This window comes from Aulonocara stuartgranti (genome assembly GCF_965226115.1).
Source record: "Aulonocara stuartgranti genome assembly, chromosome: 4".
Classification (NCBI taxonomy): Eukaryota; Metazoa; Chordata; class Actinopteri; order Cichliformes; family Cichlidae; genus Aulonocara; species Aulonocara stuartgranti.
Genome location: NC_138942.1, coordinates 36,358,335 through 36,372,368, shown reverse-complemented (window position 1 = coordinate 36,372,368; position 14,034 = coordinate 36,358,335). Strand labels below are relative to the sequence as shown.

The 14,034-nt window shown below is 39.9% G+C and overlaps 1 protein-coding gene across 2 annotated transcripts in view; it reads right to left on the bottom strand.

Moving 5' to 3' along the window:
- The window catches only part of LOC309704926 (protein NLRC3-like), a 39,236-nt gene that overhangs the window by 6,828 nt on the left and 18,374 nt on the right, over nt 1-14,034 (bottom strand). The window contains exons 12-13 of one of the 2 annotated variants that reach the window (XM_082530439.1): nt 5,289-5,462; nt 4,227-5,205 (exon numbers count right to left, since the gene is read on the bottom strand). In XM_082530439.1, coding sequence (XP_082386565.1) covers nt 5,202-5,205; nt 5,289-5,462 — 178 coding nt within the window. In that variant the 3' untranslated portion in view covers nt 4,227-5,201. Of the gene's footprint in view, nt 1-4,226; nt 5,206-5,288; nt 5,463-14,034 lie in introns of those variants that run through there. The other variant, XM_082530438.1, reaches the window with a different exon arrangement.

Genomic DNA, 14,034 nt, shown 5'->3' with positions numbered 1-14,034 from the left:
AACAGCCCGGCGCCGTGAGCAGTCGCCTTTTTTGCGCTCGCTATCCCTGCACTTTCTACCATCTGCAAACGCCACGGTGTTCGTGTCGTCATGAAAGACATGAACATCGAGCGTAAAAACAAAGGAGACTGCTACCGGCTTTTTATCTGCCGATCGCCGTGCTACGGTTGCAAGAAAAAGAAGCAGAAATGACGTTCTCTACGCGTTGAGACGTTCCCCGTCCGTCGGCTAAACGCTTGATTGAAACTTCAATGCGACAGTGACACCAAGTAGAATTATAAATGTCACATAGCCCCAAACATGTCTTTTTCAAAGCCTGCGGTGAAGAGAAAGGTTGGTGATGAGCACCGACAATTTCAGGAAAAGTGGGCAATGCAATATTTCTTTGTTGAGCACAGGGGCACCCCGACCTGTCTTATTTGCACAGAGAAAGTTGCGCTGCACAAGGAATACAATTTGAAACGTCATTACACAACTAGACATGCTGAGCTGGATGCAGAATACCAGGGAGACGAGAGAGCGAACCGGGTTGCCAGTCTTAAAGCAGATCTACTGAGGCAGCAAGATTTCTCCAAGAAAGCAACCAAAGAGAATAATGCAGCAGTCGGAGCCACGTGGTTAGTGAGATGATTGCTAAAGCAGGGAAGCCATTCACAGAAGGTGCATTTGTCTAAAAGTGCATGTTGCAGGCTGCAAATATAGTCTGTCCGGGAAAGAAAGGTCAGTTTAGCAACATCAGCCTTTCTGCCAACACCGCAGCAGATCGCATTTCTGACCTGTCAAGTGACATTTATGACCAACTGTGTGAGAAAGCCAAATGTTTCAGTGTATACTCAGTCGCTCTTGATGAGACCACAGACATCACCGACACTGCCCAGCTCCCAATGTATGTCCGTGGTGTTGATGACAGTTTTGAAGTGATGGAGGAGCTGCTCACAGTAATTCCAATGCATGGCCAGACCACCGCTCAGCAGATATTTACAAGCTGTGTGATGCCATTGAGAATGTTGGTTTGCCATGGAAGAGGTTTGTTGGAATAACAACAGATGGAGCGCCATCAATGACAGGGAGGAAACATGGACTGGTGGCACAAAACAAACTGGAAGAGGAAGGCGTGGAGGAGGCCATTGCTCTGCACTGCATCATCCATCAGCAGGTCCTTTGCAGCAAATGCCTGAAGTTTGACAATGTGATGTCTATTGTTGTGAAATGCATCAACCAAATCAGATCCAGGGGCTTAAAGCACCGAAGGTTCTGTGCTTTTCTAGAGGAAATGGAGTCAGAATATGGGGATGTGCTCGACTTCACTGAGGTACGTTGGCTCAGCAGGGGAAATGTATTAAAGAGACTTTTTGAGTTGAGAGCAGAAGTGAAGCCTTCATGGAGAAGGATGGAGTTAGTGTTCCTGTGCTAACTGATCCCAAATGGCTCATGGACTCAGCTTTTCTTGTTGATATGACACATGAGCTTAATGTACTGAACAAGACGTTACAAGGCCAGGGGCAACTTGTCAGTGCTGCCTATGACAACGTGAGAGCATTCTCCACAAAACTGGCGCTCTGGAAAGCTCAGCTCTCTCAGACAAACCTTTGCCATTTCCCAGCATGCAAGGCTCTCGTAGATGCAGGCACACCATTCAGTGCTGACGAGTATGTTGATGTCATTTTGAGGCTACAGGAGGAATTTGATCACAGATTTGCTGACTTCAAGACACACAGAGCCACCTTTCACATTTTTGCAGACCCCTTCTCCTTTGATGTGCAAGATGCCCCTTCTGTGCTTCAAATGGAGCTCATTGAGCTGCAGTGCAACTCTGAACTCAAAGCAAAGTTCAGGGAGGTGAGTGGAAAAGCAGACAAGCTTGGACAATTTTTGAGAGACTTGAGCCCTAGTTTCCCTCGGCTTTCCCGAATGTTCAAGTGGACCATGTGCCTTTTTGGTAGCACATACTTGTGCCAAAAGCTCTTCTCCACTTTGAACTTCAATAAGTCCAAGTACAGGTCCAGACTTACGGATGATCATCTTCAAGACATACTGAGGGCCGCAACTGCTTCCTCCCTCAGGCCAAATCTGGCTCGGCTATGCGAGAGGAAACGCTGCCAGGTCTCTAGCAGCAAGGAGTAGGCAAGAGAAGCCATGTTCAGAAGAACAGTTCATTTTCTACAGTGTTCCATTCATGTTCAGAAGAAGGTTATAGAACTGTTAATACAGACATTTCAATCTAAATACAGCAGATATAGAAGACTGAAAGATACACACAAGTTCACTGACTAAAAATATCTTATTATTATTTTATTTATGTATTACAGATTGATTTTTTTTCTTATTAATTCTTAATTTGTTTATTCATTTTTCATATTTTGTGTTAAAAAATAAAAATAAAGAGATTTGAGAAGATTGGAATTTTTTAACCATGCCTTTCCTGTGGAAAACCTAATGCGGCCCAGCCTCACCCAGACTCTGCCTGCAGCGGCCCCCAGCTAAATTGAGTTTGAGACCCCTGTCCTACACCATAAATCAGTAAGAGAGGGTACGACCTCTCTCATGGCCCCAAGTGGTGTGTGCATGCCAGAGCACTCTGGAAGGCACACAGAGTCTTTACAGACTACTAAGGATCAAACCTCTATCATCATGCAATCGATTATACAACTCTAAGCATATATGAGTAAATATTTCTAAGCATAAATGACAATCAACAATATAAACCTTACAGCTGGTTTTAATAACAGAATTCATCTGTTTCTCAAACGAGAAAGAGCTATCGAGAAACACTCCTAAATCTTTAGTTCTTAACTTTTCCAGTGGGCCAAGGTCAACATTATCTGCTAATGCTAAATAGGCTGCCGTTATTAACTAATGCTAATTTGACATGAATTAGCATTATGCACTAATGCTAACACTTACTTTTTTTAAAAATGTGAGTAGCTAATGCTAACACTATTTCCCTTAACTTTATAACAATGTGAACGGCTAATGCTAACACTCTTTTTCCTAGCATTATAACACCTGAGCTGCTAATGCTAAGTAGGCTGCCATTAGCACCTACGTCTAATTTAAGGCAAATACGCATTAGAACCTAATGCTCATATCGTTTTCCTTTGCTTTATAACAATGTGAGCAGCTACTGCTAAATAGCATTAGCTAATAACAGCAGTCTAATTTAATGCAAGTTAGCCTCATTTGCATTACAACGATGTGAGGAGTTAACGCTAAGTATGCTGCCATTAGTGGCTAATTCTAATTAGGGGTGAATAAATATTACCAGCTAATGCTAATATCGTATTCTCTTCCCTTTTAACAATGTGAGCAGCTAGTGCTAGGTAGGCTGATGCTAGCAGCTAATGCTAAAGCTAATTTAATGTGAATTAGCATCACATTAGTGAGGAGTTAATGCTAAGTAGACTGCCATTAGCAGGTAATGCTAATTTTAGGTGAATAGGAATTGGCAGATAATGCTAATACCATATTTTCTTGCTTTATAACAATGTGACCAGCTAATGCTATGTAGGTTGCCGTTATTAGCTAATACTAATTTGAGGTGAATTAGCATTATCCCCTTATGCTAACAATGTTTTTTCTTACTTTTTAACAATACAAGTAGCTAATGTGAACACTTTTTTTTTTTATTGAATTCTAATTTTTCCCTTGCGATGTGAAGAGTTAATGCTAAATAGGATGCCATTAGTGGCTAATTCTAATTTTAGATGAGAAAGCATTAGAAGCTAATGCTAATACCATATTTTCTTGCTTTATATCAATATTAGTAGGTAATGCTAAGTACGTAGCCATTATTAGCTAATGCTAATTTAGGTGAATTAGCATTATCCACTAATGCTAACACTGTTTTTGCCAACTCTTTTCCCTTGCATTATAACAATATGAGCAGCTAATGCTAAGAAGGCTGCCATTATTAGGTAATGCTAATTATTATGTGTGTTAGCATTATCCGCTGCTGCTAGCAATGTTTTATCTTACCTTTTAACAATATCAGCAGCTAATGCTAACACTACTTTAATTTCAGTTAAACCTACTTAGCATTAATTAACTTCATTTAGCATTAAGAAGTTTTTGCTATAGGCTACCATTAGTGGCTAATGCTAATTTTTCCTTATAACAACTTGAGCAGCTAATGCTAATTTGATGCGAATTAGCATTATATTAGTGAGCAGTTAATGCTAAGTAGGCTGCCATTATTAACTAATACTACGTTGACGTGAATTAGCATTATGCGCTACTGCTAATACTGTTTTCTCTTACTTATTAAAAATGATAGTAGCTAATACTAATACTCTTTTCCGTTGGGTAACAACAAAGTGAGGAATTAATGCTAAGTTGGCTGCTTTTAGCGGCTTATTCTAATTAGGGGTGAATAATTATTAGCAGCAAATGCTAATACCGTTTTCTCTTTCCTTATAACAATATGAGCAGTTAATGCTAATTTGATGTAAATTAGCATTATATTAGTGAGGAGTTAATGCTAAGTAGGCTGCCATTAGCAGCTAAAGGTAATTTGAGGTGAATAAGCACTAGTAGCTAATGCCAATACCCTTTTCTCTTGTGTTATAATGATGTGAAACGTTAATATTGTTCTCAAACAACAGAATGAGAATGAAATATTGATTCTAACAGGGCCCGTAAACAGCATTAGCTTAGCAGCATTAGCTTATCAGAGTCTCCATCATGGTCACACAAATCCTTAGCGGAGCAAAGTGGCCTACTTAGCAATAGCTGCTGTAGAAAGCAAAGGGAAAACAGTATTAGCATTAGCTGCTAAATGTGCACTTGAGAACAAATCTATTGTGAATTCAGCCGTGAATGTAGTGTTTCCAGTAAGCTTCCATTTCCAAATGTTAGCTGCTCCTGTCTGCCTCTTTGTCACACACACAGACTGAAATGATTCACAGCCTTGTTTCATCCTTCTGTCAGTGTCACTGACTGTCACTGTGACTGTGGACATACAGCATGGGAAACACACACATGGCTGATACTTGTATCTAAAGTTACAAAATGTTGTCTCTGTCCAAATATTACCTAACTGTAAGTCTACTTTTAATGAAACTCTCAACATGACTTATCAGTTATCATTAATGTTCCTGCAAACAGACTCCTTGAAGACCCCCTACATAAATATCCATGTACTATCCAGCTAGACTAGTGTGTCTGTCCCTGAAAATATTCCTGCATGTGTGATTGTTCATGTCTCATCTGCAGGAAACAAACAGGAAGTGAGTGAAAGACACAGGAAATGATTCCAGCTCTTCCTCCTATATCAGACATTCTCTCCATACCTGAGAGTGTCCAGTCTCCAGCCTGGATCCTTCAGTCCAGCCGACAGAAGCTTCATTCCTGAGTCACCTGGATGATTGTAGCTCAGGTCCAGCTCTCTCAGATGGGAGGGGTTGGAGGTCAGAGCTGAGGCCAGAGAAGTACAGCCTTCCTCTGTGATCAGACAGCCTGACAGACTGCAGACACACAAAACAACAATCCATCTGTTATCCATCTCTATAGCAGCATAACTAAGTGATGGTTCAGGGTCACCTGATCCAGCTCTAACTATAAGTTTTATCAAAAAGGAAAGTTTGAAGCTGATCGTCAAAGTAGAGAGGGTGTCTGTCTCCTGAACTCAAACTGGGAGCTGCTTCCACACCCAGTCCAACATAGCCAGGCTTTCTTTGCTGCTTTGACAAAACCTCAAATCCCAGTCAGAGATGGTGAGCATCATCACAGTGATGATCATTTCTCTGTTAACCCAGGCTTTCTGCTTCAGGATCTGTGCACGCTCACAGAACAAGGAGACCTTTAAACATCATTTCACTAAATGGATGGACTGAGCTCAGCCTACAGATGAACTGGATAAATAAAGATTTGACCTCAGTGTGCTCAGTGTTCCTGTCTATTCCTAACATATTCCTAACATGATAGCTGCACTTTAGAGCTCTAAAACTGGAACTGACACATATTTAAACTCCACATGTTACTCAGTACATTCAGTTCTGACACTCGCCCACAGTCCAACAAAGGAAACATGGAGATCACATCAGTTTGTCACCAAAGTCTAATTATTCCAGAGGGCAGTGTTGATACAACTAAAGTTATTTTTAAGCAAAGTTGAGTTTTTTATCGTCGGAGTACTTCAAGTCTGAAGTATCATTTAAATGCATTACACGCTGTTGATGGCAGCAAACAAACCACCCAAACAAACAGAGGTGGGAGGCTTGGGCAGACTACGTAGATTCAGCTAGTGGGAGGAGTCAAGATAAACCAAAGAAAGACAAGCTAACAGACGCCACAGTGAAGTGAGTAGCTACAAACTGCAGGCCAATTAGTGTTGTTGAAGAAGTCGGTCTGAGGAACGTTCTTAGGATCAACAAATGACCGCATGTATGAGCCTCCCTCAAGACGCACCATCACAAGAAGAACAAATGAGCTGTAGAAAAAGGAGAGACTACGACAGCCACAGCGTTACAACGTGCACCAGCTGTTGGTCTCTCTGTAGACCTGGGAGTTATAGTACATGATATTAATGAAGACTGGGAGCTGCATTCTATAGCAAACAATTTGTTATGAGGTAATCAGCTGATCTTACTTTAACCGGAAGCCCTTCACAATAATTGCAAAGCCTTTATTTTGTCCAACTACCATCAGTTCGTCTGTACTGATGGTAACTTAAAGTCACACTAATGCAGTTTAGTTTGTATAGTGTAAGTAGTAGAAGTATACTACAGTACTCTGATCACTGATAGGATAGATTTATGTAGATATACACCTTTGTGTTTAACATTACTGCATTATAGTACTGTGATCTTTGACCTTATATATGGTTATGTTAGCTATACTGACGTATGCATATAACTGGATATGTATCTTATCTATTCATCTTATTTGTCATGTATTTGTATTGTGTACTTCCTTTTTGTAAGAAACCACACACGTGATCACAGCCACAAGAATCAATCAGTGAAAGAATAAAGTGCCTCAAACCAAACCTTAAGCTCCTTATTCCACACGCTGGGCCTTCAGTGGTGCTCTGGCTGACACACCAGAGTGACTGGAGTGCTAAAGAGTGAATCGGACACACCAGTGTAATCCCTGATATCTCCACTACATTTAATCGTCCTTCAGCCTGTGGCTGCAGTTAGCTGGTCTGCTGGTTAGCTGGTGTGCTAGTTAGCCGGTGTGCTATTTAGCCGGTTCGCTAGTCAGCTGGTGTGCTAGTTAGCTGGTATGCTAGTTAGCCGGTTCGCTAGTCGGCTGGTGTACTAGTTAGCCAGTGTGCTAGTTAGCCGGTTCGCTAGTTAGCTGGTCTGCTACTTAGCTGGTTTGCTAGATAGCCGGTGTGCTAGTTAGCTGGTGTGCTAATTAGCAGAAATGTGACTTTACAGCTCGGCCTCACTCACTGACATTAGTCAGATATGACTGAATCTATATCACACTTAAAGCTTTCTGTAAATGAAAGGCTCAGTGAAAACGAGGCACTTCAGTCAATTTTAAAACACACACTCTGAATATAACCTGATCCAGACCAGGTTATAGGTTCAGCATCAGTAACCACGGTGATGTAGCCAGGTAAACACTTATGCATTTATGCTCACAATCACTCCAGTTAACCCAGCATGCATGTTTTTGGACTGTGGGAGGAAGCAGAGAACCTGAAGACAACCTACACAGGCCACACTATCACCCTTATTTACAGAATTATAATTTAATTGGGTGATAAAGTAAAGAAAATAAATATTTTAATAAAAAAATATTCATAAATGAACTATTATTCAAGTAAGTAAGTAGAATATATTTATATAGCACATAATCTCGTTTGTATAGAAATGTCTTCATCTGCTTTTTCAAAGAGTCAGTGGAGTCTAGACAGCATAAAGATAACAGCAGGGAGTTCCACAGCCTCGGTGCCTGAAAAGCTCGATCCCCACGTGTGTTGAACCGAGTCTGTGGGACCAATAGTGACCTCTGACCTAAAGACCTAAGTGCTCGGTATGAAGCATGAGGTTTCAACAGGTCAGAGATGCACTGAGGAGCTTCACCATGTACAGCTCTAAAAGTTATGAGTATAATGTTAAAATGAACCCTAAAATTTAGTGGCAACCAATGAAGAGAAGCCAAAACTGGAGTAATGTGTGACCTCTTGTTTGTGCCAGTTAAAAGTCTCGCCGCAGCATTCTGTACAGTGTGAAGCTCCAGAGCTGATTTGTTGAGACAAGTAAAAAGACCATTACAATACTCCAAGTGAGTAGAGATAAAAGCATGAAGAATCATCTCAAGTTCTGCCTTTGACACCAGTCTGAGTTTAGAAATGTTTCTTGGATGATAAAAACAGTTTTGAAACAGTTGTTTAGAGAGTTTCTCAAGCAACATTGAACTGTCGAAAATAACACCTAAGTTTCTGAGACTCGATTTAATGGAAGGACCTAAAAACTGATCTGCTGCCTAATTTCTGAAGACATGTGATCAGGAGCAATGATCAAAGTTTCTGTTTTATCCGTATTAAACTGGAGAAAGTTGAAGTTTCACAATTATTTGATTCCTGAAAGACAATTATTTAAACAAGAAAATGTATCAAACTGAGAATCTTTGAAAGAACAGTATAACTTAATGTCTGAATGTCATCAGCGTAGAGATGATAAGAAATATTATTGTAATATCTGATAATTTGGCCTAGAGCAGGGGTGGGGAACTCCAGGCCTCGAGGGCCGGTGTCCTGCAGGTTTTAGGTCTAACCCTGGGTCAGCACACCTGAATCAAATTCATTACCAGGCCTCTGGAGAACCTCAGGACGTGTTGAGGAGGAATTTAACCATTTAAATCAGATGTGATGGATCAAGGAAACATCTAAAAACTGCAGGACACCAGCCCTCGAGGCCTGGCGTTTGTCACCTGTGGCCTAGAGGACGTATATAAACCAAAAAGAGAATCGGGCCTAAAACAGATCCTTGAGGTACCCCAGAAGGCAGAACGGATGTTTCAGACAACACATGATTCATACAGACAGTCAAAGATCTCTCAGATACAGTAGATACGACAAACCATTTTAAAGCAACACCAGTAATCCTGAACAAGTCCTTCAGCCTATTTATCATGATGCTGTGATCAACAGTATCAAAAGCAGAGGAGACATCCAACTCAGTGCACTCTCCAGAGTCTGCTGCCATCAGAATGTCACCACACACTTTAAGTTAAGCCATCTCAGTGGAGGACAGTTTACAGAAACCAGACTGGAAAATGTCCAGAACACTGTTTTTCTCCAGAAAGTCGTTAAGTTGTTCTGCAACTGTTTTTTCCACGTTCGTTCAATGATTCATTACAATCAGATTTAGTATAGACTGGTACACGAGGAATATCAGGAGAGACAATTTTCATAATTGTATCAAACAATACTTTGGTTCTTTTCTGAAGCCATTAGATTTGAAAACTATTCAGTTCCAGCTTTTTTATCATGTTGTTAAGTGAGGATATTGATTCCTTGAGATGTACTCGATGAACCTCAAGCTTGGAAGCCTTCCATAAACGTTCTAACTTGACAGAATATCTCTTGAAATTTTGAGTATTTTCATTTATCCAGGGATAGAAATTTGAAGAATGGACAACACTTTGCTTCAGAGGTGCCGCTGTGTCTAAATAAAATGGACAAAGTGTTGTCTCCAGGAGTTTAGCTGATTTAGAGTGGCCAGGTACGGTGGGTGTGCTCCGGTTAAAGAACACGGAGGCAGACTTCCAAATTCAGGTGATTTATTCGGTCTGTAGTGAGGATACAGTCACCTGACCTAAACCCAGTGGAGATGGTTTGGGATCAGTGTTGGGCAAGTGACTTTGAACAAGTAATTATAGTTAGTAGTTACCAAGAAGTAACTAGTAACTATTAGAGATGGACCGATCCGATATTACGTATCGGTATCGGTCCGATACCGACCTAAATTACTGGATCGGATATCGGAGAAAAATAAAAAATGTAATCCGATCCATTAAATATCACGAAAGCACCTCACAAAACTTGCAACACGCCGTAACTCACCTCAGAACGTTAGCACGTCGGAGCAGTATGCATCACGTGATAGAGCGGCTGTGGCATGCGGGACCTGTCGGTGGTCTGGATAGCATTTGGAGCTTCGCTAGCAACCCGGCATTTCATCTCCGACAAAGTTATCCCGAGAGAAGTAAAGCAAGTGTGTAAGTCCATCTCTGAATGTTTGTAAAGCATTCCCGCGTTAAGCTTAACAAACGACTGCCTCTTCTTGCTGCTACTTCAATCATGAAACTGCTTAAATGATCAGCTGATCGGCTTTTCTGTCTCGAGTCCGTCTCTCTTGTTTGTTTTTGGCCCACTTTGCACCAGAAAGAGGAAACCAGCGGCTGAACAACAGCAGCACGTTTAAGCTTGATAAGCTGTTGTTACAATTTATTTAATATTACTTTCTACACCAGGATCTTTTTCTACGTAGCTGACGCTGGTAACTGTGCAGGGGCGGATCTAGCAAAGTTTAGTCAGGGGGGCCGATAGGGCATTAACAGGGAAAAGGGGGCACAAAGACATACTTTTCTTTCTTATTCTCATTTAAAATGTCTAGCTTTTAATAAATAATTATCTGACACCCAAAGTTTTAATTTGATGTAAAATGAATAGAAGTCAATTACTGTATATAGTGACTATTAAGTCTAATATATATACCCTAGTAAGCTATAGTACTTTTTCCTTTGGGAAGGTACCATCTGTGCAGTCTGCAATTTTGTTGAAGAAAGATGTTGAATCTATTTAATATTTCTTGAAAAATAATTGATTTCTGTGCATTTTTTTCACACTGCATCAAATTAAGGTTGATTACGTCGATTAAGCATCATGAGGTGGAGCGTGAGGGGTGGTTCCCTATTTTTTATTTATTTATTTTTGTTGTTGCTGGGAGTTGGAACCCTATTAGTTAGGTTGCTTAATATTTACGCTAAGTACTCTTTAAAATACCAGAATAGGGAGGATGGTGTAGGTTTAAGTTTATTAGATTGATCAGTATTGCTGAACTATGAAATATTTTTTTTTGCATACAGGTATAACAGAATAGCTTTAGTGTAGTTGTTGTTTTAAACTTGAGTATGAACTTATACAAAATGCAGCAAGATATTTAAAAAACAGTTTTGTTGATTAAAAAACACTATATCGGATTCATATCGGTATCGGCAGATATCCAAATTTATGATATCGGTATCGGTATCGGACATAAAAAAGTGGTATCGTGCCATCTCTAGTAACTATACTACTAACTATAGTTAACTCTACGTAGTTACTTAGAGTTAAAATATTGTAAGTCAGTTACTAAAAGTAATTAATTACTTGAAAAGTAACTATTGCGTTACTTTAAAAAAAATGTTCAACCCTCTGGGGTCCAGGGTATAATTGGCCATTTTTAACTACTTTTGATTTGACCTCTATATTCCACCTTTAAAAACTATTTACTTTGCCTGTTTGGTATCATTCTTTTCAGCACAACCTCACGTGTCTGAATTTACAGTTATGTTTTCATTTTGACATACTGTATTAACACAATTGACCTAAAATCAGACAAAAAACAATATGAGTAGAAAAAGTTATATTTTTTACTGTTACAACCACAAACATGTTTAATAAATCATTAACTTGAAATCTAATAATTTTAATATTTTAATAATATTTTAATAATAATAATAATAATAATAATAATGGATTGCATTTATATAGCGCTTTTCGGGCCTTAAAGTGCTTTACAATGCCACTATTCATTCACTCTCACATTCACACACTGGTGGAGGCAACTACAGTTGTAGCCACAGCTGCCCTGGGGCAGACTGACAGAAGCGAGGCTGCCATATCGCACCATCGGCCCCTCTGGCCATCACCAGTAGGCGCTAGGTGAAGTGTCTTGCCCAAAGACACAATGACCGAGACTGTCCGAGCCGGGGCTCGAACCGGCAACCTTCCGGTTACAAGACGAACACCCTTAAAATCCTATACACAAGGTTTGCAAACAACCATTTTGTTATTTGTAACAATTTACCTTTTACCTTGATTTTTTTAAAAATAACTATTTCAAACTATTTACAGAACAATCAGCTGTTCTGCATTAAATAAGATGCCACAAATTATTTGTGCCACTCCAAAAAAATAATTTCTGTCCACCATAAAGGAGAACATCACAGCCTGATACCTGCAGGTCTGACAGCAGCAGGTGTATCACTGCTGTTTCTACCTGGAGACACCGTTTACACTGTAATCTGCATTTGCTGGTTTTGTGGCAGCACCTGTAACAATTCCATTCAATTCAACTCTATTTATATAGTGCCAAATCACAACAGTCGCCTCAGGGCACTTAACATTCAGCAATTGCCTCATTGTTCTGACAGACAACATAAAACTATCCACTACACTACACACTAACTTTTTTTGTTCTTTTTTCCCCTACACACTAACTACACAACACAACATACTATGCACACACTCCAAATACGCTAAACGTCACAAATCTCTCACATCTCACACCGTCACTCCTAAAACTTCCCCCTCTTCCTAAACAACCAAATGTCATGTTGCTATATCATTTTTTTGATTGGTCGACATGGTTCATTTTTCCACCAACAGGAAAGGGATGATTTGGGTTTTTTTTGCTCATAAGCAGAGAGTGCTTGCTGTGCTGTCCTTAGACAGTAAAAGTGACGAAACTATTGAGGAAAAAAACGCTGCGTATATATTGTTTATCATGACTCTGGTTTTATGTGACCTATCAACACAATTTAAAAACTGGTATATGTCACCTTGTTGCTTTGTAATCTTGAAGTGGTCATGTGATTGGCTTACCATGAATACTTTATTCTTCCTCAGCCAAACAGCAGCACTCATGCGATTGTTTTGCCCCCTTAGCTCCAGGTGTTGTGCCAAAAAGTGATCGTCTGCCAGAAAGTGATCGCTGTCCGCGGGAGTGCATGCAGCTGCTTAACCCTTTAAAGCCGGTCAGAGTGGGCACACTCTGTTTTGCGTAACATAATATTCCAGAAACACGCTTTGCCGATCCGATCAGCTGTTTGTAACACTTCCTACTTTGGAATTGACATCAGCGTGAACTATCGCATATCCGCCATGACCTGCCCAAAACCGGAAGTGATGTCATTTTTGCAGAAATGTATTTTTTACCATCATGGCCTCATAACCCTATACTAGTGTTTTTTAAAGTTATGTTTGACTTTCTGACTTTCTGTGTTGTTTCTGGGATGCTTAGGACTCATATTGCACTGCTGGAAATAGTTTATTTTGATGCATATGCTGCTTTTTTGCAAATTTGCACTATAATATTTATTTTCGTTTTTCCTGCAGTGTATAGAAATTAGTGTATTTCAAAAATAAAACTATGAAGACACTCAAAATAAATTTCATGTGGTGGGAAACTATTTTGTGCAACTTTTTTGCATTTACAGTTTTGAGGGATAAGCCTCTTAAATTTCTCTAACTAGAAATATATGTTAAAAAACAAAAACGATTTTCAAATTTTTTTTAGTTTATTGCACTTTTTGCAATTTATGTAATTTCTATGCACTTAATGCATGCATATTATTAAAATTTAGGCTGTAATGGTTGTATTGATGTAGAGCAACTTGAAATGCTCCCAAAAATGGCTCCACAGCATGTAAAAATATAATATAAGCTGTGGCGGACTTGGTTCTATGGTAAGACTTAAAGGGTTAAAGCTGTAGCGCCCAGATTACTTATAGCTACTTCCATGCAGCTGATATAAGATTGGTTGTTGAAAAATAGTAACGCAACCGCACCGAATCCAATTCAGGATTTTGATTTCCATCACACTTCCACTGGATGCCCAGCTGCTCTCCTATTATGTGATTATCATCAACACAGAACTGGAGGATAAGACCGCGGTTCTGGGGGTTGGGAAGCTCATCTTGTAACCAGAAGGTTGCCAGTAGGATCTCTCTGTCTTGGTCGTTGTGTTCTTGGAACACAAGACACTTCAGTATGTAGTTAGTACCGGGCGACTCCCCTCCCCCACATCGGCA